The sequence below is a fragment of the Pholcus phalangioides genome, unplaced genomic scaffold, assembly GCF_987345545.1.
Source record: "Pholcus phalangioides strain wild (caught in Gottingen) unplaced genomic scaffold, Ppha-v1.0 ptg000032l_1, whole genome shotgun sequence".
In the NCBI taxonomy this organism is placed as follows: Eukaryota; Metazoa; Arthropoda; class Arachnida; order Araneae; family Pholcidae; genus Pholcus; species Pholcus phalangioides.
This window is the reverse complement of record NW_028301622.1, coordinates 137,757-163,530: the sequence shown is the minus strand read 5'-3', so window position 1 is coordinate 163,530 and position 25,774 is coordinate 137,757. Positions and strand designations below refer to the sequence as shown.

Below are 25,774 nucleotides of genomic sequence, written 5' to 3'. Positions count from 1 at the left end.
CAATGAGGCTTTTTTGGATCACGTGATATCTCCCTCTCTTTTTCTTGAGGGACATACAAACCGTGTCCAAGTTAACCAATATGGCGACCTGCGCGATTCAGGAAATAAACAAATATAGATTTACACAGAAACGTAGAAATGAATATATATATATATATATTTTAAGGGGCGCTAGGTTATTTCGATCCCCCCCCCCCCCCGAACTTCAAGTTATCCATCTGTCTGTTCCAGCTTCCAAAAATCAAAAATCCTTAGTTAAAGCTGTGGCATTTTTTCGATGCACTTTTCACGGGCTCATAACTAATTTTAAAATATCCTAACCCACATGAATTTATGCAAATAAATATCAAAAGAGACAATATGGAGACATTAATTTTCATACTTGAGAAGATATAAATGAAATCAATGATATTGCTCGAATATCCAACTCAAAAGCATAGCTTTGGCTAATTACTTCATATTTAATCTCCTGGGCTTCGTATATTTCTAAGCAAACTGAATATTTTAAAAATCGAGAATTCAATACAATTTTTAAAATTATTGATGGGGCGGAAAATCCCACTAATTTCCGCATTTCTACAGTAAAATCGACTATTTTAGCACTGATTTCTATGAGGATCACCCTTTTCCTGACTCTCAAAGCGATGCTGATGATGATTATGACGTCTATTCAAAAAGCCTCATTACTGAGAGTATATTGAAAATGTGGCAAACCATTATAAAGGCATAAACTATCATACATATACTAACAGGATTAAAGAAGTGACAAACCGTTGTGAAGGCATATACACGTCTGAAACGCATTGCTAGGGAACCACGGTAACCAAAGTAAACGTTCGGAAAGTGATTGTTGAGGCCCAAAAACCATTGTTGCCGGACAGTTTTTTGCCCGTTTAGGGCATTTGCCCTGATCTGGCAAAATTTTAAAGTAACCTATCGTTCAAGTCGGGTTCCATTTGGTATATATGCAAAATTTGGCGACGATCGATCTAAAATTGTAGATTTGTATAGAGAACATACACAGACGCACACACAGAAAATCAATTTTATATATATAGATGATTAATAACATCATTAAAAAAATTTTCAAACACACAGTAATCCATTGAGTTATGCAAAAAATAATTAAATTGCAAATGTTGGTTTTTGTTATAATGTAAGAAATATTTATTGATTAATTACTATGGGAATTGTGTTAATTACATTAATAAACATTTTATTTTAATTAATTATTAGAAGTTTGAATGATTTTTCAGAAATTTTATTGTCTTTAATGTTAATACTATTTAAAACAAAAACTGTTTTTTTTACCAACCCTGATTCAAATTAAAATTGTGTACCACCTGGTATGAATTGTGTTCAACCTCTGGCAACAGATTTTTTTAGAATAGCTTCTTATAACAAATTCTGATGAAAATAGATTTTTTCCCTAATTCCATACAAATTATTAGCAAAATTTGGCAAACAGTTTGTAACTGATGATCAGTAACTGTTTTTTTTAAAAATCAGCCTTTTAGCGTGGTCAGGAATTTCTGCGGTGATGCTGATTCTAGAGGGGTGGAATAATGTTGTAGCAGTCAAGATCAATTATAAATATTAATTCTGAGTGAATATTGATGATCAAGTTTAATTTGCAATCATTTTATGGTTCTAGTATAGATTAATTGGATAATTCAAACCTTTTTTTTTGCTGTTCTTTTGAGGTTCAAAATAATCAAGTTTGACTGTATTACCTATGAATGAATTTTATTAGTTGATTCCTTACATTTAAAAGCTCAAACATGACAAATTGAAACTTTTCCCTACAATATGTGTCTTGCTAATAATCATTTTTCATATCCTTAGTTAAAGCAAACTCAATATGTATGAGTGAAAGCAGATTTATTCAGTGACTTGGCTTACTGTAAATGGACACTGTTAATGATTATAACAAGTGAATTAAAAGCTATGCTATTTCATTAAATAAAGATGGTGCTAGCAGATGCATTATTATTGAGAAAATGTTTCTTTCTTCTGTACCATAGAAAAGGGAAATTCTTTATAATGAGCTCATCAAATATTCTGGCGGCTTAAAGAAATTGGAGTTAAAGTACAGGTAAATACAATATTTTTTATATTGTTATATTCATTCAAAACAAGGACTTATCGATCTGTTGTATTCATTGCAATCTGCCATTTAATGTTCCAAAGTGTCCTACATCACTGTGTGGGTATCGTGCCAGAAGGATTTCATGATATCCATATGGCTGCAGTTTAATACAAGTAAACATATCATGCTGGTCTACTGAATTCATTTTCTTTGGTTTTCTAATTTTAAGGTCTGAGTACTGATCAGCTTTTTGGTTCAAGAAATTATTTTAAACATCAAGAGTTTAAGTAGAGTTGGCACTGTATCATGCTTTTTTTTCATATTTGTTGGAAAGAATTAATAAAAATATTTGTGCTTGAAATTTAATGTATAATACCAAGTTGAAGGGAAAAAACACTGAAAACAGTATTTGTTCTTATAAAAAATAAGCCTACATGTTGTATTTCTAAGTTTGGAAGTTTAATTATTTTCTTTAAAGGCATCCAATTCAGGCTGTTCAATTGATGTTAAATATTTGCTGAGGTAGAAAATTTCCACTTACTACAGGTTGATATTAAAAACCCACTACCATCATTGCATTGCTGACAGCTTTCAGAGGGCATTTTCAAAAATTTCCGGTATAAAATTTTGTAGAACTATTTTATTCAGTTAAACTAAAATTCTCTGGAATTGTTTTATTTAGTTGGTGAACATTAGCTCCATTTGATTTTCATTCAGTGTTTAATTTTCTTTCTTTAAAGAACTCTACAGTCATTTTCTGTTAAATATATGCAGCATATATAATTATCCAAAATCGGGCACCCCCCCCCCCCCCTCAAATCCGGAGTTTGCAGAATTTTTGAATTTCAACTTGCATTTTCTTGACCATCTTCTGAAACTTCTTAGTTTCTTCCTTATCGACACTAGCAGCCATTGATTAATTTCGTATTTCAAAAATATGATTCTTTTTTTTTTCAACAGATAAAACTATCCAAGTCTAGCACTGAATTTTTGGCCGTAATCAATGCATTTTTTATGTATATGCTACCATTAAAGTGTATTATTGAGTTAATTCATAACCTTCTTTGAGGCAATGGCTGACATTGCTGATTGTCGACAGAGCCTAGGCCTTGTTCAGTTACAAGTCAAAAAAGTATTTCATAAAATATCTAGTTATTTCATGAAACAACTGACAAATTAGTTAAAGTGTGTAACAAATTAATAATTCCACACTTTAAGTAGTTATTCTATGAGTTAACTAATGATAGACAGTTAAAGTATAAAATAAACAATTTAACACACCAGCAGTTGCACAATACACTACCCAAGTCTCCTCTTCCCCTTCAGGCTAGAAGAGTTCATTAATTTAATAGGGGTAGAAGGCAAATGTTTTTCTTTTTACACTTTAACAGGGTGTGGATCATTATTCTATAAAATAACTAGTTTAACCATAGAATGCAAGTGAGTTTCATGGTTTAACTAGATCAGTTATTTTATGAAATAATTAGGCATTTTATAAAATAACAGATTTTATACTTCAACGATAATATGGACACTCTTGAGACAGAAGATTTTGTCTGTTAATGTTTAGTAAAATATATTGGTCCATCAACATAATTCAAAAAGTATCCGTTAATGGAGGTGTTTGCTAGCAGGGTGTATCCATTATGGGAGGTTCTACTGTATCTGTATCCTGAGAATAACAATGCACTTACATTTGAGGTATTAGCAAACTCAAGAAATATTCATTTTGAATTGATCAAAATTACAATATTTTATTAAAATTACAAATTGTATCCAATTACAAAAAGTTATTCCAATTGGGTGATCTAGCTATTTTTTGTTTATTGTTTTTCTTAATGGTGTTGCACCTTTAACAGAATGAGGAAGTATGATCACTGTACTTTATGATGGTGCCAAAAGTAGACTTTTATAAGTTAATTTTTTTTTATTAAATATAATTGAACATTTTTTGAATATCTTGCCTGTGTTTCATGGCTTTGTTTTTTATAGTTGTTTTTTTCCTGTAAACTGATTACTTCCATTTTCTCTCGTAACTACTCAGATCACTACAACCTTTTGTTGTTTATGACACGAATATTATCCAAACAAGAAAAACAGTTAACACAATGCCAAATGTAGAGTAATTTGAACCTGAGCATACAATGGCGGTTTGAGCACAATCTGTATTTTGAAATGTCAAAAAGTAAATTTTTGAAAACTTGTACTCATGGCATTTCTAAACAAAACAGTTCGGTTATACTTCTTAAATTTTACATTTAAGTTTGTAAATAATTTTCTTCAAACTGAAGAGAAATGAGGGAAGAGAGATATTTTCTATTTTCTCTGGAATGATGTGAATTGATTGGAAGTCATGTACTACATGTGCAAGCAGCAGCTTAATGGAAAGTGAAAACTAAACAGTACAGTAAAAGTCTGCTATAACGAGTACGGTGTGTAACGAGAATCTCACTGTTACAAGTAATTCACAAGTGATTGCCAACAGCTAATGTTGAAGATACAAAAAATATTCTCTTATAGCAAGTTATTTATGAAAGAAAATCAGAACACATTTGCTATAATGACAATGGAAGAAACAACCTTTCTTTCAGAATTATACACAAAATTGACCCGAAAGGGTGTCATTTTTAAAAATTTGTTCACTCTATTCATAGGTGTTTATAAATGGGGCATGTCAGTACCTCCCAGTAGATATTAGGAATGCATGCTGTATATTTTCTTCTTAGAAGGTTAAAAAAAAAAGAAGCAAAATTTTATCTATAGATGTGTTGGTAAAGCAGGTGATGCATGGCCCCTGGTTTTTATCATTGTTGTTATTTCCCTGGAAAGATCCTCTTTACCCTCTCTTTCATTTTCTCTGTTGCATGTTATTTTTCATTACTGGATCTTGGGGCTTTTTTTACGCCACAAATTGTATGAATCAAATAGTCTCATTTTTTAGACTTTTTTTGTTATCAAATGTACATTATTCAATAATTATACAATAGTATTGTACAATTATTTTATTCTGTAATCGAAACAAAACTTTAGATTTTATTCAAATGGGAAAAAATAATAAAGTAAAAAGTGAAATTGTGAAAAACTTTGAGCTTCCGTTGCCAACTTTGCTTTTTTGTTATACAATCAACATTGTGTATGCAATGAGCAATTAACTGTAGATGTGTACTTCAGCAAACATAGTTCAAAATAAAAAGAAAAAAGGGTAAATTCTTATCGTTATAAATGAATTTTAGTTTTTTGGACTGTGGTAACATATAAATGGGGAAAAAATAAACTAGATAAGTCTGTTATAACAAGAACCTTTCCTCTGATTGTGAACTGCCATTAAAACTTGACTTTTACTGTATTTATGTGCTGAAGGCCTTGAAAAGTTTTGAAATTGTTTCTTCACAAAATTTGTCAATGAGCAACAAACAAGTAATAAATAACTATGTACATATGTTGATGTACATCACAATATGTGGTGCATATGTATTGCAATGTACATCAATGTAAATAATTTTTTATATCTATTCCTGGAATACCACATGCTTCTGCAATCAGTACCATATTTACAGGGCAGAGAGAACAGGCAGATCCAGTTAGAGCATTATTTGCCAAGTTCAAACTAAGATTTGCCAAAAGGGCCAAATGCTTTTAAACTTATGGAACTCTATAACTTCAAATATAAATAATTAAATTCCTTAAGTCGAACCTTTCTAAGTTATTGAGTGCCTTTATCTTGGATGCAGCTCTTGTTGGTGTAGTCTGTTCAAATGAAAGACATAATTATTATATATTTTTCAGAATTATGTGATAGGTTTAAATGATTAATAAATCTGATACTATAGGAATTTTTGTTGTTAATTGGTAAATATTTATTCAATTTTTTTCTTTCTTCAACTTTTTTTTGTTTAAATTATTGCCTTTTATGTAACATCTTTTCTGATGTCCAAAAGCATTTTAATATCATTATTTATAAAAAAAATTTTCATGACTGCATTTCATATTGAAATAAGAGCTGAAATGACATTTTAGAATGATTATTGATGATGATAGCCATTTTTCAGTGAAGCTAATTTCTACCTTTCTTTTGCCAGAAATGATATGGAAACATGGAAAGCTAAAGCTGAGGTAAAAATGTGGAAATAGATTTTTATTTATGCTCACTAACTTCAGTGTATTTACAATTGCTTATTCAAGAGTTGGTGCATATGGGACATATTTAAGAGCATATTTTTGTTGTAAGATAGTTACCATCATTTAAAAATATCATAGGTGGGAAAACACTTTACATGGGAAATTGTGATGAGTATTAGTGAAAGTTGGGACCATGAAAATAAGTCAAGTCTAAGCAAGCTCAATTATCCATTGTAGGATGTATCTCTTAGGGCAGTATTCACAGACATGGTTTAAACTATAGTCACAATTTTTGGATAGCAGATCGACATGGATTGGTTAAAAACCTGAATTTATTTTAGTTTTTTCCATTTCAGTCATATTTTACTCTTTTTTGCGTAGAAACTATTTCTCGAAAAATATATATTTTTTATTTTTGCTCTCGTCAGATTCAGGATGAGAAAGATATATATATATATATAGAATAGAATAACCAATAATATATATATATATATATAATGTTCCGAACCAATCCTGAGAAGTTTAAATTCTATTTAATTAGTTGGTATTTTTGATTGTTGCACTACAATTTTCATTCAAATTTCTTGAAGGTTTTTTTCCTTTTCTTTTAATTTACCTTTGTGCTGCATCAGTATAAGTGCTTCAAGCACTTAAAATTAGGTTTTGAAAAAATGTTAGTGGTGCAGCAGATAGGCCGAAAAATATGTTATTTCACTCTTTGAATTGTTGATACTTTCATGCTTTGCTTTACCAGTAGGGGAGTGCTTCTCAACCTGTGCTCTGCTTTAGGTTCTATATGCTCTTTCCAGAGGCTCAGTGACCCACTATAGTAAAACAAAAATGAACTAGTAAATTTAGGGAATGAATAAAAGAAGAAAGCCCAAGGGGGTTTCTACCATAAATTGATTTTCAACAGGGCTACCAAGTCATAAAAGGTTGAAAACTGCTGCATTAGATAATGAAATGATGTGACTCATGAAAAACTGAGCATATTTGCTCTAGAGCTTGGATTCGCTCACTGTTTACATTTGCAGCATCCTTGGTAATTTTTGAATTTTTGCAACATCACTGCCACATATCAAAGCCACAAACTGGTTGAAAATTGCAGCCTTATTACTACGATCAATATTATTTTACTCCAAAAACAACTTGCAGCACCCCTGACTAATCTCACTGCACTCTGGTATGCTACAGCACACTTTTGGTCATCACTGCTTTAGAGAGAAATTATATGTGTTACTGTCCAAAGTCTGTATAGCGTCTTCAAGAAGTAGCCAGCTATTTAGCTCATTGTCCAGACTTCTGACAATGGACAATTCATGAAATGACTGACCAGCTGGCCATTTTGCAAAAACGCTAGACTTTGGACATGGACTACTGCAGTCCATTGTCCACCAGAATATTCTCAGAATATTCTCTTGGTCATGATGAGAGGTTTTAAAAGTTTGGTTATAAAGATTTTATAAAACCTTAAGATTGAAACCTTAAAAAATTATTTTAAAATTAGATAAATTTTCAGAAATAAGTTTAAAACAAAAGAAATTAAATCAAAGTTGATTGATAAAGGAAGCTATTCTTATACAATCACCTTCATTCTGAGAAGATACAAAACTGTTGTTTTCTTCAATGCACATGCGCTAAATTCTGTATCACTCACATTTCTAAAAAAGTTGTGCAATTCAGCGATGTTGGTTTAATTTTCTTGCTTTCAAACTTTAATATTGTGGTCTACAAACTTCAATATACTCATCTTCTTGACGGGAAGAGAGACAGGGACAGAGAATATTCTCTCGAAGGACTACTATCATGAATTACCAGAGAATATTCTTATCGTAAAATAATAAGAATTATTTTCAAGTTATTTGTAGAGATTATTTATTATAATGCATATTATTACAAATACTCTTGAGAATAATCTCCGGAAGGACTACTATTATAAATAACTGAAGAATATTCTCATCGAAGAGAATATTCTCTGGAAGGACTATTATTAATGACTTCAGAATAATTCTTATTATTTTCTATAAGAATATTCCCTAATAATTTGTAAAAGTACTCCTACCAGAGAATATTTTCAAGGATATTATATATATTTATATTATAAATAACAGGAGCATATTCTCATCAAGAATAAGAAGAATATTCACAAGTTATTTATATTAGTATATTATAATATAAAGAATATTCTCGAATACTCTCCTAAAGATTATTCTCAAGAATTTTACATCTCCAGGACTGCAGCATATGCATTGCCTCTTTGCTAAATATAATTATGAATTTTAATTGCCTTATAGGAGGAGAGCAGAGCTAAGCAAGATGTGGCTGCTGATAATGGACTTCTTAAAGGAGACTTGGCATCATGTAGAAAGGTAGATAAGCTCTTTTAGATTTATATCCTCTTTGCTCCAGAGGTTAGCAGTTTTAAATGGTTTTTAATGATTCTTTATTCAAGTTAAGACCTGAGGTACACATGTGCAAGCATTTCATGATATTTTCTATACGAGACATATTGTGGTTGAAAGAATAACAGCCATAGCTGATAATTTGCATAATCAGTTGGAAGAAATACTACCTCAAATGTACAGTGTTTTTACAATAGTGCTATATGAAATTTTGGATGTTCAAGACATGGCTCTGTTTCTTTGAGCTTGTGGTGGCAATGTGAGCATCACTGAAGAATTTTTAGAAATCTTTTTATTCATGAAATCAAAAAACGTATGATATTACGACGTCATGGCAAAATGTATCAAATTCAGCATTTTGGGAAAATATTAAATTCCTATGCACATTCTCATAGTGGTGCGTCAGCAATTTCTAACAAAAATATTAATTTTGTTTCAAGACTTACAGCAAAATTGAAGAAAAAGCGTTCAGACAATTCTTGAACTGCAATTTTTATATTTCGTCATTTATCAACAGGTCCTTTCTTGCTAAGAGTTAGAAATAAGCAACAGCTTTCTCAAGACTCTGGTGAACACTTTGAACTGCATCTGATCCAGATGCCTAAAGCAGCACTTATTCCAGTAATTTCTTAACCCTAGAAAGATGGGTTGGAGGACTATACCTAGAAAGGGTCGGTGTGACCCCCATAGTTTTTTCTGGCAATTTTTGGACATTTTAATATTTTAGAGCATGGTACAATACTTTTATTACAGAATAAAGTTATAACAAAAGAATTTTAATGGGTGAAACCATTCATCTATAAATATATTTTTATTATTATTTATTTTGTCAAACATTCTATGCAAATGATCTTTCTTGATATGTATCACTGTGGGAGAATCTCAAGACTAGGGGATTTGTATTTTCTATATTCCCAATAGGATTTCAGTATTTCATCACTTCTAGGTTTGGAATAAGATCAATGAATCTGTTGCTTTATTTTTTTCGCAGTTGGAAGCCCCTCATGATATTCTTTCTGAAGGATTTCAACCAAGCCCTTCATTTCGATTAAAAAAAATTCACATAATTCCAGTGATGTGGTATCAGTATCTGTAAGCAATGTGTTTCTTATAAAATATTTCAGAATCCTTGATATCCTATTGGTGAGGAAGGTCCCATGACATTCTATACACTTCAATCTGCAACCAATAGACAGGATATTATGGAAATCAGTTGACGTTTGGTGTAGGACAAGGTTTTCATTGGTGACTTCTATGTGGTTTGTGTTTATTGTTTCTAGTAGCATTTCATTTTTCATCAGCTGAGGCACCATTGAATGTATAAGATAATTTGGATTCAACATCCATCATCAATGTTGTTGCTTACTCCAGAAATGTTTTGCCTGAGGTAGTTTTCATTCTCCTCTGAATTCTTATACTCATCACCACTCCTTTTGAATTTGTCTCACACTATCTTTGCCAACTTCTGAAAGTTTCTCTTCTGTGAATGTCTCCGTCTTTTTTTCCATTTCTACAACAATTATAATCACGTGGATATATCTACTTTGCAGAACAAAAAAGCTATCTGACAAAATGACAAAGATATTTCACAACAGATGCTGAGACACCTGCTGACCAACATCTTTATATAAGAATGAAGGTAAAAAAAGTCTCATGAATGAGGAATTACACTGTATTAGATGTGCAAAGAGACTACCAGAAGAAAGTGGACCTTACAAAATTATTTCTGACAATGTTGGGGTGGCATTGGCATATGCAAAGGGGAGGGAGGTTCCCCCTCGTCAAGCCAAGCTTATAGTGTTATTTTGCAGAAAAAAACTTAAACTGCCCCCTTGAGAATAAAAAGAAATTGAAACCCCCCTTGAGAAAATTCTACGTACGCCTATGGTTGGTGGTATTATATGGTGAATGTGTTCTAGAATATATGGAAGGGTCAGTGTGACCTCCCCCATTCTGTCTTTCTAGGTATATCTGCTTGTATCTTTGCTGCTCAGAAAGATGATGAAAAAAAGCTTTGATGTAGGCTAAGAACATGATAATTCAGGAAAAGTCTCAAATTTTAAAGCTTTTGGTTTATTCTTACTTCACATATGGGAGCAGAAAGAGTGTGCAGGGTAACAGAGACCATGTCCGTCTTTGTAGGGTTAAAGACTTGGAGAGTGAATTCAATTGGCTACCTCATTACAAAAAAATATTTTTAATGTCTTGTCATAAATTTCTAAAAAATATTTATGGTTCTACTTTTGAGCAAAGTAAAACTGTTCCTAGAAATGGGACAGTAAGATTATTCATTTCATAGTGATAAGACATGGGTGTTATATCTATCTTTCTTAATTGACACTGTATTACAAGACATGTGAATGACTTTAATATCTAATTCCAAGGGAAGATTAGCTAATAACACATATTTTTTGTTCACTGGCAAGTTTTATGTGCAAATTTTATTTACTCAAAAGACATTTAGAAGAGAATATTCTCTATTGTTTTTCTATGTGTCAACAGTTGACCAATAAAAATCTTGCTAGGTAGGTAGGATTGATTTTATGGTTTGTTTATGAGCGCTCTTTTTTTCAATTTCAATTTTACTGTTTTTTAAATGTTTATGATTAATTTTTAATTACTTTTTATCATGATTTTAAATTCACTTAATTTAAATTCACTAATTCATGTATTTTTGATTACTGATTTTTTATAATTGGCAGTCCACTTTAGAGGTAATTTTAAAGCAAATAGCCCAGGATCCAATTGAGTTTGGCATCCCTGATCTATAGAATGCATTTGGAGGATACTTTATTCATATTTGTGAAAGAATTAAGAAAATTTTTTGATTTGTACAGAATTACCCTGTTTTACAACTCCCTGACTTACATATCATCCTATTCTAAAATTTTTTTTTTAATTAGACGCACTTTGAACAAATTTTGAAGGATTTTGATCTCACATTCTTACAAAGAAGAGTTTTCTGCTTGAAAAGATAAATAAAAAAGAATGAAGAAAATATGAACATTTATGTGTCCCTTCTCCTCTCCCTCCTCTTTAGGAAGAACGGACATTATCGGTGGAAAAATTACCTCAACTTACGCCATCAGTCCTGGAACAAATTACTGACGTAAGTCAGGATATAACTGCATTCTGTTGTTGGAGTTATATTTGAAATATATTAACGATAGGGGGATGAGAGCAGTGTATACTTCGTATTATTTTTCTGCCAAAGTATTCTGCACAATGCTCATAACATGAAAACGGTCATTACTGTGCAATTAAATCATGCAATGGGAAAGAGCAACCTATGTCTCTTAGACATGATGGCTTTATGCAGCTTGCCCAATGTACCATTGTAGCAAACTGACTGAAGCCCTTATTCATAAATGACATCTATCTTATCCTCAGAAAATTAGAAGCCTGTCTTGATAATGGCTTCTGATGAACACATTGAAGGGCTTTCTTAACCCTTCATTGGGCAGGGCTATGTATATCCGATCAAGAAAAGCCTTTTTATTTTATCAATGACAGTCCCAGATATTTTGTAAATCCGATTTCTCAATGGAGCACATTTCTTTGTTTAATGCATTGGATGTATATTTCTATCCACCTTGTCTCTACTGGAACATTTGATTGGCTCTTACAGAGGTGGGGGCTTCTTCTTTGATCTAACAGTCAAAAATCAGTATTGATGGAAATTTATTTGTAAAAAAAAATTCTCTACATGCAAAATGGAGCATGGTTGTAAATGCTGAGAACTCTGAAAATGAATATCACTTATACACATATATATTCAAAATTAATGTAGTCAAGCAAGTATTTTCTGTGAATACAAATTATCAAAATGTACAGTTAGTTGGTACTGTGCGGAAAATAAAAAGTCTATAATTTTGAAATGAAAAATATATAATTTTGTGGGCTAAAGAGCCATTTTTGGTTTGTTGCCATTGTTGATACTTTTGAATTTTCATTCATTTGAAAAATTAGAATGCAGGAGAAAGAAATTTAAATACAAATACCACAACAGACAAAATGCCCAATGGGGTGGCTGAAGAAAGATGCCTATGTAAAAAGTATGGATGCCAAATGTATATGGAAGAGTAGATAAACTTTGTCCAAGAATACTAAGAAGTCATCAATGCATAAGGCAAACATATAGAAAATACAATATTCCTAATGCATTTTTGACATGTAGGGGGTGTCATCTTCAGAGGAAGGATATATAACCACTAATCACATTGTCCGAGGATCTCACTTGGGTTGAATACCAAATCTCTTCTCTTGGTTTCTCAGCAGAAAAAAGTATGTCTGTTCACTTCAAACAGTCAGAATGAAGCTGACAGCCTGCGTGTAAGACTCCAGTTCCTGAAGTTTATTTTGATGGTATTTGTCAATATCAAGGTCATTTTTACATTCTTTATTATTATTTTTTTAATTTCATTGCTCTGAGATATTTAAAACTACTTTAGCTAGAATAATATGCATCAAATACTGTTTAATGATTGATGAAGAAAGTTTTTTAAAATTTCTTACAGGAGAATGCTGAACTTCTAAAAGCTAAAAGATTAGAAATACATAATTTGGAGAAAGAGTTAGAAGATATGAGATGGGTATGGTGCTTTCATTTCATAATCTCTAAATTATTGTGGTATTATTTAAAAAAAAGGAAAAGTTAGTCTGTTTCAATTTTGAATTGTATCTTTTTTTTATGCACAATTTCTGAGAAATTTAGAAGCTAAGCTACAAAAGCTAATGTATAAGCTAATCTACAAAAGCAATAGTATGTAGCTAAATCAGAAGCTACATACCAATTAGATATTGGAGTAAAAAATTGAATTAACCTATAAAATAGATTGTGTTAACTTTCATCTTATGTCTCACCTGGATCATTTTAGGAGAAAATGCAACTCATGGTATCAAGAGATAAAGCAGAGACAGCAACAGACGATGTCAAGAAAAAATATTATCAGCTTCAAAAGGTAGTTTTTTTATAATATAAAAATATTTATAATTGTTAAATTTATATTTGACTGTTCATCTTTGGCAACTTTTCTTGTTTCTCTATGTCATGTTATATAACATTTTGGATGAATTTGTGGCTGAATGCACCATTTTCAAGTAGAGTCGAATCCCGTTTTAACGAATACCGTTATAGGGAAAATCTCGTTTTAATGAACAGTTTTCCAATCCCCAAATAAGTTTACTTAGCAACAATAGTAGGTAACCTGGAATTCCTTTATAACGAAATTTCGTTTTAACGAAGTGATTCCTCCAGTATCTTGGCATTCGTTGTAGTGGGATTCGACTGTAGATAGTAGTATCAGTGCATATGAATGTAAAAATAGCTAGCATGTGCCATAAGATTACAACCTACACAGATGTGAAAATTTATTTTGGGCCTGTTGGACTGTGCACTCTTAATGGTTATAAATTTTTTTTTTTTTCATTTCAGTATTTTTTTCTTTCAAATTAATCTCTGCTTGTTTTTCTCTAATGCGTTACACATTAAAATAGTTTTGTAGAGGAAACACTCAAAATACTGTGGCTTACACATCATCTTCTACATGTGATTGCCTAGATAAAATCCTATCAAGTCCTATAAAGAATCTTATGTTATCTGTTACATTTTTTTACATTGTTTCATGTACCATAGTAATGCTTGGTCCTTGTTCTTGGTGTAATATCACATTCCTCCACCATTACTCTTCAACCTGATTTTTGCAATGCAAAATTTCATTCTTGTCTGACTTGTGTGCTGTGCTTGAATGTCAAAACTCTAACAGAAATTTAGCAAAGTTTTTTGGCATTTCTGAGCAGATTTTGTTGCATGTAAGACATCAGTTATAGGCATTGGTTGTCATAGAACTTTAAAAAATAATTTCATTTGTAAATATGATATTACTTTATTACAGAAATTCTGGGTTCATAATGCACAATTTTTCATCCATTTGGAATCATTGTGACACCATGATGGACATAAAGTGAGTTATCGACATCATACTGACACTATAAGGAAAATAAAAAAAGCTGCAATTTATGAACCCAGAATGTTTGTAGTCACAAAATAACCAATGCAAGGAATCATGTAATACAGTGAAACACCTGTCTTGAACAGAATCAAATTGGTGCTTTTGATAAAATGATAATTGGTGCTTTGATGTGCACCTTTATAGAATGGAAACCTGTCTAAGATAGAATATTATTTTTTAGCCTCTTGACATTTCATTTCACACATGTGCCATCACTGAGGATTAAATTCCAGGATTAAGAAGAGTTTGCTGATGTTATCTGTGTAAATAAGCTGTCAAACTGTGTTTTTAATTGTTTAAGCATTTTTGATTTGTATACATTTTTTCTGGTTCAAAGGAATTTTCTGAATTTTATTCATAAATATTCTGTTGTATTCTTAAATTCATAATAATCATAAATTAATAATTCATAAATTAATAAATTGTATTCATAATTATTACGTTGTTCATAAATATTGGTAATTAATGAGAAATATATTTAAAATTTTTTTAAAGTGATTATGCAAAATCAGTTTTGCTCTTTGCTAAAATTGTAATATATGTTATAAATTTTTAATTTTCTTTCACCTCTTACATGTGTAGAAATATGAGTCTGTCAAAAAAGAATTAGATGCGAAATATACAGAGCTGGATGACCAAATAGAACGTAATGTCGAGGTACGTGTATATTCCAATTTAATTTTTACTCTTCACCATATCTTAAATAGTTAAAATCAGATACCATTTACATGGAAAGCAAAAGAAATGATAAAACCATTCAAAATGTGTGAGTTTCGCTTTTTGTAAATAAATATAGTGAGACTTCTGTTTAACATCTATTGATAGTAGTACAGGAGGACATCGATTATCCGAACACCAATTTTCCGAACAACTCAGTCAACCGAACAGTTTTTCAACCTAACTCATTTTCAGTTTTCTATTGCCAATAATGCTGAACACAGTTGGTATTTTCTTGGAACTTGAATCCTCTCATCTCTCAACTCGATAGTCTCGTTCTATTGTATAATAATCTACTTCCAAACAATTGTACATCCCTTACCTGTGAGCTATAGCTATGAACAATGGCATATCGGGGTTTTCGTCTTTCGGTTAGAATTCTTTTCTTGGTTATTCATTCTTTGTTAGAATCACGGCCTAATGCTGACCCGCTTCAATTTTTAATGTTGAAACTATTATGAGATGAGACGTTGAAACAATTAAAGATAGGTTCTTTTTTTTAATGGTTTGACTGCGTTATTTATCATGCACGATGTATTTGTTTTACCATTTAATTTTTTTCTTTTGTGATACACTACTTTTTTCATTTACTTTTCAGAATAATTAGGTTAAATTTAACTATTTTAAGGTTTTTGTTGCTGAATTTCAGTATATTCCTATGCATTATCGAATTGGTTTCAAAAGCAATTTTCCAAACTTTTCACTTTCCCAAACACCCTTCAGTCCCGATATGTTCGGAAAATCGATGCTGTGCTGTAGTTATATAACTTCTATCAATTTTAACTTCACCTATAACGCCAATTTTTGAAAGTAATCACCAGCCCAATTAGTGAACTGGGCGTATTTGTTATTAAGTCACCCCACTTATGAAGTAAACTTTTATTTTGTCCCCCAGGGCAATGTTATACAGAAGTCTGACTGTACAATGTTAAATAAATATTTGTTTAATAAATTTCTAAGATTTTAAACTTTTTTTAGCCTCATTTGAATGTGCAAGATTGCGGTTTGTATATTATGACCTGCTTGGTGACATTTTTCTCATAAGGTAAAAAGAGAGAAAGATTTACACGCTCTTCTTTTGTGGATTTTTGGGGTTTCGTGCCCCTTTCCTATAATTTTTTGCAATTTTTCTCTATCACACCATGAAAGAGACCAACTTTTTTATTTATTTCGTGAGTGGGGCTGTTTAGAGAAAATAAGAGCACAGAATTTCACTTCCCTGCATTTTGAAAAATATGTTTCAGTCATTCTAGTTCAGAAATGTTCACTGGGTTTTTTTATTTGTGTCATGCAACAATTTATTTTCACCACAAACTGAACTCATTTTGTTGGAGAGTCTAGAAAGATCCTTTAAACAAAATCTAAGTTTTCTAATACAATAGTTTATTATTATTGTATTTTTTATCACTTTCCATCTTTTCATTTTAGTTATTCTTATTGTTATATTTTTCATTATTACAATTTCATCATTTTATTTTTTTTTTATTTTCAAACTTAATTATTTTTTTAAAGTCCTCAAAGACCAGGGAATTCTAATAATTAAACTTTCAAAAACTCATCTTCATTTTCTATCTATGGTTTTGCATGAAAACACCATTAGAAAGTTCGTTCATCAATTAACATGGCTCTGGAATGTTTCTCCTGTTTGTAGTGACTACAATATTTTCCTTTTTTGGATTGCATATTCAGAGGAATAAAGAAAAAATAATGTAATACATCACACTTTTCTCTGATTTCATTATATTCTGGCTGGACTGTGTATTTTATAATTATTTACATGCCTATTGAGAAGTAAAATGTAATGAAGTTAGAAATAATTGCTAAAAAATTCTTTCCATTCACTGATGAGCTTTCTCATTTTTTTCTACTATATTATTCCTACAGCATAAAACAAAGTTGTATGAACATTGTTTCGAACTGAGGAGAGAATATAAAATATTATATCGAGATTTCATGTAAGTATATATCATTATTTTAGCATAGCACACCTCAAGTTGGTTGCATGTGGTAGCAAGCAAGTTAGCTTGCTGTAATAATAACTAGGTTTTATATAGATCAGCATTTGAATACCCCATGACCAATTTTATTTTTAAACACATTACAGTTTCTTTTTTCGTGAATCTTACGATTAAGACCAAATTTTTCAAGTATGCCATACAGGACCCAATGAAATTGATGACCTTCTTGAAAACTTTTTCAGAAGCCAATGAACAAAACGATCAAAAAATGTTTTGCCCCTACAATCACTTCCTGGCTTTAATAGCAACTTCTCTGGTAATTATTATTGTTCTCAAACGACTTTTTGTTGTGTTGAACAGATAGCAAGAATAAGAGGAAAGGAAGCCAGGAAGCAAACCAATTAATTCAAATCAAATTTCTGTTGAGCAAGTACATGCCGGCACACAGAACAGCAAAACAAAAGCCATATCCATTATCACAAAATCATCAGTATGCTATTGCTGATGACAGTTGGTGAAAAGAATAAAAGATCTTGGTGCTTGGTTGCATGCCAAAAGCAGAGTAGCTATTCTCTGACAGTCTGCTATTGCAAACTTTTTTCAAACAAAGCAGTCAGTGTTTTAGTTTATTGGCCAGAGAAATGAGAAGAAAACCAAAAGTTAGTTCTTGAAATTGGCATAAGCTTCTAATTTCAGTCAGTGAGGATTATATGTATGTTTTTATCTAACATTTTAGAAGCTATAAAAAAATTTAGACCTTTATTTCGAATTTGTTTATTTTCCATCCTATTAATTTTCTCTTTATTCATTAGGGAGTTGAAGGAAGATCTCAAAGAGAAAGAAGAAGTAAGTACTAAAAATATTTTTTATGGTTACAGGTTTTATTATTATTTGTAAGAGTAGGTTTCAGAGGTTTTTCTAAGAGGCATTCATAATTTATGCCTCAAACACTCTCCTCAAACTCCTCCCATTTCACTACAGGATTTTTCATTTAAAAAAAATGAAATTTCACATTTTTTTTGTATCTTCATATTTCTACCTCAAAATTCCTGAGAGAAATGTTTATGAGGTTTGTGTCCTCAGAGGTTTATGGGGGGGGGGGGGGGGGGACACATGCCCACGAAGATGATTTAAAATATTTTTAAATGTCTTTGTAAAATGATTAAAACATTGAAAGAAAATTCATTTATATATTGTCATAATTAATTTCTGTTAATTCACAATATTTTTTGATGGCTGGTAACTGAGAATTCTCTGGAATAAATTTATTGTGCCCCTCCTAAACCTGGTGTATGCTGTTCAAAGGTCAATCCTTCATACACCCCTGTATGTTGTACCTAGTGTAGCTTGAGTTGGTGAGATATAAAGGGTGATGCTCTCGTATGAGCTGTTGAAAGTTAGACTATCACTATACATAACAATTGCTGCAGTGGAACCACAAAATTGGTCATGAATTTTGGGCAATTTTCAATTTACTGGCAAAGAATAGTATCCTGTGACATTGTTTCATACTTGGCCACATGGTGCAAGAAAATGTTATTGGTGCTTATCTGAAAAGTTCTGGATAGCTTTCTGTATCTTGTTCTGGTTTATTCTAAATACTTTTTCTGGTGTTCGTTTCTATACATTTGATAAAGTGTGAAAATTGATTGATGATTGTTGGCCTTCATTAAATTTGTATTTTGTCTGGCTGGTAGTGAACATTGGTAGATAATGATAGCACATACCTCTTAAGTAGAGGTATGGTCAATCATCCAGAGAACATTCTAGTTTGTTTCTTGCGTTCCACTGAATATCATGGTTGGATATTGATGCATCATTGTTTATGAATTTTAGGAAATACGCAAGCTAAAAGTTGCTGTTCAGAATGAAAAGGTAAAATTAAATTTCATAGTTTTGACTTTTCTTTTTTTAGCATTCACTGAGTTCTTTGTAAATGTGAAATGCATATTTTTTCATGAATAAAAAAACACTTAAGCTTTGGTACAGGGCTCCTGCTTGAGAAAAATACACTTTTAAGTAGTTAGTGCTTAAAACTTAGTTTATTTTGACTGAGCTGATTTGAGTCATGATACCATATTTTCTGAGCCAAAATGGAATTTCTTTCTAGCCTGTATGTTTTCTCTCTTACATATCAGATTAGAGGGAATTCCAGAGAAGAACTTGCTAGGCTGTTGGATGAAAATGTCAGTTTAAAGGTCAGTTTCAAATACTATATAATTTATTTCATGCAATTTTTTTTTACTCCAGAGTTCTGGGCTTGATTTTAAGTGTGTTCCTATGTTTGTAATACAGTAATTTTAAATAAACAAGTTTTTTTAAGTTTGTTGTAACTATTTAAAAGAAGTTAATTTTCTCTTTCTAGCAAACAAAGGCAGAAATAAAAGAGGACATCGAACTTGAATTTCAGGAACAAATATTTAACCTGGAGGTGAAACTAATTTTTGATATCTGGCTGGGAGTTTATCCAATTAAAGTATTTTGCACTATGTAAAAAAAAAAACCTTCCTACATAGTGAAACACACACCAAATGATTATTCTTTGTTTCTTTATTTTAGCAAGCAAAAAGTGAGACAGAGGTACAGCTAGCAAAAACACTCAATGACATGGACAGCATGATGGTAAATCTTTATTTCTATTCTTTTTTTTGCATATTTTAATATTTTAATATTTAAATAAATGCTCCAAACCCACATACAGTTGAACTTTGTTAACACAAACTTGTGCTTCATATGAATTAATTACAGTGGAACTTCAGCTTATAAGTGCATAATTCATTTCAAAAACATGCTCTTTATTAAAAAAAAAAAAAACACTTATATATTGAATCAAACTTCCCCAAAAGACATTATGAAAACTTAAATGATTCATTCCTCTGTCACACTAGCCACGATTCTTTTTCATAGATTAAGTGCAAGTTATATGATTTTTCTTATATTATGGTATTTTTACTTATTTTATATTGAAGGCTGAAGTATTTATAATTCAAAATAGCAAGCTAGATTTGGAATTCCTGCTTGACATTAGCAAGCAACAAGAAGGTGAGACAGTCTCTCATGGGATTGTGCTACGAATAGGTCAATGGGGCTTGAGAAGAGGCCTGTGTCGAATTTCTGAGTTATATTCTGTGTTTCAAAAAATTGGACGATGACATTTGTATGTGTGCGGCTGTGGGTTCTTTATGACACTACATATCCCAATGCCCACAGACAGCAACACTTCACTTTGGAAATGTGCCTATTGCAGACCTGTGGTAAGGATTTTACAAAATCTGTTGAACTATATGCAACTTGGTCACAATATCCAATTCACGGAAAGAAACTTACATCGTCTTCACAGTAAGAGGAGAGTACAGTCAAGCTTACCGCTATCCACATTACAAGACCTTTACTATTTACTGGTGAGAGATCTGAGACCACTCAACAAGTGTCATTACAACCTCCAATCTAGTTGTCATTTCAATTAATACCCAATACCCTAGATACGAAAATCATCCTTGTGGGAAAAATGATTCAAGACTATATCATCAAATGAAAACTTTTAAAATCAATCTACAAGATTTTATTTGTCATCTTTGTTTAACAAATTTTGATGTGATTATGATCATCATTGTATACAAGCTTGATTTATAAATAAATGCTAGATGCATCCATCCCTTAGGAATGCTTTGAAATCTGCAAAAGATGTGAGGCAGGATGTACAGGGCATCCATAATTAAAAGACCCTATTTTAAAGTAGCCTACAGGCAAAACCAGTCATGAAAAAAGTGTGAAATTTTGTGGAGAACTTTTTAAAGTGGGAATTTGTTTTTTGGGGGGGGGGGGATTAGTTGCACATGTCGCCACCAGAGGGCATCTGCCTTTGAATACCTACAGTAAACATGTAAATTTATGTGATGTCACACAGCAGCTGTTATAAAACCTAGAAACATTTGCGGAGATAATGTTTCTCTATGTGTTTGCTGCTCACAATGAGGTAATAAGTTTACGAGATCGCTCTTTCTTGGTCAGATTGTTTTACCAAAACAGCAATTCCGCAGTAACTGCTCTATGGAAATATCAGACTTGGATAAGAATTTGGAAAGGTCCAATGAATGTTAAAAAGCTTTTCAAATTCTCATGATAGCACGCACTACTGTCAGGCGTGTAGTACAGGTGTTGGATAGGCACGTTCAAGTGTCTATAAGATCATTCAGAATATGACACACTCTTCGGTCAGTTATGGAATGTGTCATCTTGCGAATTCACATGGTATCTGAAAATGATGGCCATCATGTGGAACATGTTTTGTTGCAGTAACAATTGTAAGCAATTTAACAATTGTTGAAATTGTAAAGGTTTGCCTAAATGTGTCATTTTTTAATAAAATGCACTCTTGTGGTGACATGTGCAACTAATTACCCCCTCTCCGAAACAAATTTCCAACACTTCATGAAGTCCTCCATAAAATTTCACACTTTTCTGATGACTGGTTTTGCCTGTAGGCTACTTTAAAATAGTCTTTTAATTATGGACGCCCTGTATTTGTTCTTTTTAAGCCTAAGTCAAACAAAGACTATTAAACTACTGGCGTTTTTTATTAATATGCATATACATACAAAATTTGATCTTTTATGAATAAAAATAATAAAATGCAGTGAGAGAAAGAGAACAGTCAACTTTTTTTTTAGCTACCTGACACCACAGACTACATTAATATGAAAACCTCTCGTAGGTCTCATATTGTAGGCTTTGGTATACATATCACTCATTCATCAATCCAAAATTTATTTCAAATTTTTGCTCAACTTGTGAAAACACTTTTAAACTTGTAATCAGAAGTTATACTGCACATGCCCAATCAGAAGATATTGTGAAATAATGCTTTTGTTTGATACAAAGATGCACCACTAACCCTCTCATACAATGAAAATAATACAAGTAAATAAAAGATATAAAATTTTCCTCTTTAGAATTTCATTGTAAATAATGAGATGAGGCTACATAACTTCTTGATCACAAGTGACACTGTTTGTATCCTTGTTTGTGTTGATTATACATAATTTGACAACACTCTACAATTCAGTAATTAATTTTTTCTATCTCGCTTTGCTAATGGGTTAGATTTATTAATTTAATTATTTTGTCACTGGGATTCGTTCTGAATGATTTTAATAGATTTTACACTAGTGCAGGATTTAATTTTTAGAGCATTGCAATACATAATACCAAAGTTTATAATCAAGGATCTCCAATTTGAACTTAAGAAATAAAAGGGCACTTACTTTATAATCCTGTATTAGTTTCATTCACTTACTTTTTTTGACTAGTTTATGAAGTAAAAAGTTTATTTACACATATGTTTTTAGAGTTATGTAAATTACCTACTTATATGTTTACATTGGACTCTCGCTACTCCGGCACATATGAGACTAGGGTATGCCGGATTACTGAAAGCACTGGATTACTGGAAGTTAGTTGAAACAGCCCATTTAAATGATATAAACTTCTGTACATAGACTTGTAGTGACATGTTTTCTCCCCTCTGTGTTCGAAGAAAAAAACCCGCTAGATTACTGGACGGGTTGGACTAAACTCACAGCTAGATTATCGAGAGTCTAATGTACTTACTTATTTTATAACATTGATTTATTTTGTTTGAATTTTTTTTACTTTTCACGATGGAAGAATATTTAATAGCTTAAAATTGCTGAATATTTATACACTGTGAACATTATTCAATAACATGGGCTGTATCAAATTTATTTTCAAAATAGTCTTTTATTGGTTTACACAAAATTTGGTAAATACAGTTTTCAGTGATCCACCTTTGGGTTTGTCTTGATGAGATTCAATGGTATACATTAGAAAACCTTTGGACTGCTCAATGCGAGTCCAAATTTCAGTTTTTTTTATTTCAGATCAAACTGTATTTATTTCATGAATCAAATCTGCTGGTCTTTTTTTTTTGATTATTTCTAAAAATTTAAATTTGTTCATGAATTAAATTTTAATCCAAAAACTATTCATCAGTGAATTACCAAAATCTACCAAGAAAATATTTATGATGCAATCAAAATGGTCATCTGATCTACAGAGAGGGATGTGATTGTCATGATTTTTATGGCAGTAGCAGAAAGATATCAGATATTTGGTGGTCGAGTGGTTATAGTGACGGACTCGCGATGCGAGGATCCGGGTTCGAACCCCACAGTGGTGGTCGGCTGAAGTTGGTTTTCTGTGGTTCCCAACTTCAAGGCGCAAATGCGAGCCGATCTCCCCGTTAAAAAGTCTCGCCACAGAGAGCAACAGTCCTACAACGATAAATCATTCAATCATAACACTTCACTCATAGTTTGAAAAATTGGTGGCAGATGGCAGCACTACACATAACAAGCATTACAGAGAAACACAAAAAACTTCACGTCAGGTTTCACTACACGTACACGCACATTCCCGCATGTACCGATTCGTTGGGGGTTCCGCGGGCAGGGGGGTGTGGGCGGGGTGCATGTGTGGTGTAGCAGTAGTAGGTAGGGTCTCCAAAAAAAAAAAAAAAATGGCTCGGGGATCCATGATGTTCTTAAGTCAGCCACGTCGTTGGGCAATTTGCCTGTTGTGGCGTTGTATTTGTATTCCCAAATGTATTAAATTTTATTTTCATATCTTGTCTAGGGACAACTGGCATTTGCAGAGAAAGCACTGGGACTCGCTAATGAGAAAATTGCTCGTCTAGAGGTAAATTTACATTTCATGTCCTCAATAAATATGATCTTGATAAATCATTTATTTAACCATTCAGAAAATCAATTTTAGATGCTCACTATAGGACTATACCTAGAGAGACAGCAGAAGGGTCTGTGTGACCCTAAAGCTCTTTCTGGCAGTTTTCTGAACATTTTAATATTTTTAAGCATCTTGCAATATTTTTAAAAAAAGAATAGAGTTATAACGTAAATAAATGTCTCTTGATGTGTGGGCGTGTAGAGGGAACTTGAGACAGGGAGATTTTTTCCTTCTCAATAGGATTCTAGTTTTGCATCACTTCTAGGGTTTGAATAGGATCAATGAGTGGAAACCTTGCTTTATTTTTTCCCCGCAGTTATAAGCACTGGAGGGTTTTTTCAAAGGTTCAATCATTCAGAAGGGTTTCAATGAAGCTTCAAATTTTGATTTGAAAAAAATTCACATGATCCCAATGGTTTGAAATCAGTATCTAAATAATCTGGTAATCTGTAAACAATGAGTTTCTCGTAAAATATTTTAAAATCCTTATGCATATACTTCAATCTGCAGCATTTTTTTCGCAAGCGGCCATTCAAGTATTACGTCAGCAAATTTTTAGACATTTTTGACCCCCGTCAGCAAAACTCTGACCCCCCCCCCGTCATAAAAATTTTGTCATCAGTTCTTCCCCACCTCCTAACGCATATTGGTGGGATCAGAGACATATGCAGGGGGGGGGGGGGGCTTGTACCTCCCCTCTCGCCAGATGATCAAAAATTTATTTTTTTAATGTAAAAAATATTAAAAAAAAATTAATTTCAGAAGAAAATACCTTTATATGTTATTATTAGGGCTCAGATTTTTATGCCCTAAGAATGAAACGTTCTTGCTGATAAGTTAAAAACCTGAATTTACCAATCAGCAATGTCATTTCAGCTTTAGGGGCATAAAAATCCAAGCCCTAGTTATTATAATAAATTTGTGTTAATTTCAATGTTATTGGAAAAACTCAAAATTTCTTTTGAAGAAATTCATTGCGACCCACCCTCTAAGCCATATATAATAAATGCTGGACCCATGGACCAGATGTGGCCCTATAGTTATCTGATGTGCCCTGCCCCCTCAAACCTAATTTTGTAAAAATTAACTAAGCGGCACATCTACATAGATTGCTTCAGTGACCACTGGCACATTCACAGATCACTTGAGTGACCTGTGACACAGTTCCAGAACACTTAAGCTGTTCAGACACATTTCCAGATCACTTGGATCTACGAAACATTTAGAGATTACTAAAATGGCTCTGTAGGGGCCTTATCAATTAGGAGAATATTAGTTCAGGGGCCCACAAACTAGTGAAAGGTTTTTCTCATTTTTGGTACACAGAGTAGGATGCCATTAAGAATATTTCATATTTTCATAAAGGGTGGTTGATGGCGTAAGCATCATCCAAACCCCCCCCCTTTGTCCATTATAAGTCAAAATCGGGGGAACCCCCCCCCCCCCCACCACCACCATTGATGCTGATGTAATACTTGAATGACCCCCAACCAATAAACAGGATATCATTGAGATCTCAGATATTTATAGAAATCAGTTGACGTTTGGATGTAGTTGTGTTCATGGTTTCCAGCAATGTTTTATTTTGTATGAGCTGCAGTACTGTTGGAGTGTAATTTCATTGTAATTCACACATTTGTCATCTCTCTCTCTCAATACTGTTTCTCTCTTCAAAAATATTTTGCTGAGGGAGTTTTCATTCTCCTGTGAATT

The 25,774-nt window shown here is 32.2% G+C and overlaps 1 protein-coding gene across 2 annotated transcripts in view; it reads left to right on the top strand.

The window, feature by feature from the left end:
- Positions 1 to 25,774, top strand: part of LOC149066103 (uncharacterized) — an 86,752-nt gene that overhangs the window by 24,286 nt on the left and 36,692 nt on the right. For both annotated transcript variants that reach the window (XM_089253159.1, XM_089253158.1), the window contains exons 8-20: positions 2,025 to 2,095; positions 6,169 to 6,202; positions 8,503 to 8,577; positions 13,128 to 13,202; positions 13,488 to 13,571; positions 15,204 to 15,278; positions 17,223 to 17,293; positions 18,109 to 18,142; positions 19,133 to 19,171; positions 19,435 to 19,494; positions 19,662 to 19,727; positions 19,856 to 19,918; positions 23,951 to 24,013. In XM_089253159.1, coding sequence (XP_089109285.1) covers positions 2,025 to 2,095; positions 6,169 to 6,202; positions 8,503 to 8,577; positions 13,128 to 13,202; positions 13,488 to 13,571; positions 15,204 to 15,278; positions 17,223 to 17,293; positions 18,109 to 18,142; positions 19,133 to 19,171; positions 19,435 to 19,494; positions 19,662 to 19,727; positions 19,856 to 19,918; positions 23,951 to 24,013 — 810 coding nt within the window. The remainder of the gene's footprint in view (positions 1 to 2,024; positions 2,096 to 6,168; positions 6,203 to 8,502; positions 8,578 to 13,127; positions 13,203 to 13,487; positions 13,572 to 15,203; positions 15,279 to 17,222; positions 17,294 to 18,108; positions 18,143 to 19,132; positions 19,172 to 19,434; positions 19,495 to 19,661; positions 19,728 to 19,855; positions 19,919 to 23,950; positions 24,014 to 25,774) is intronic.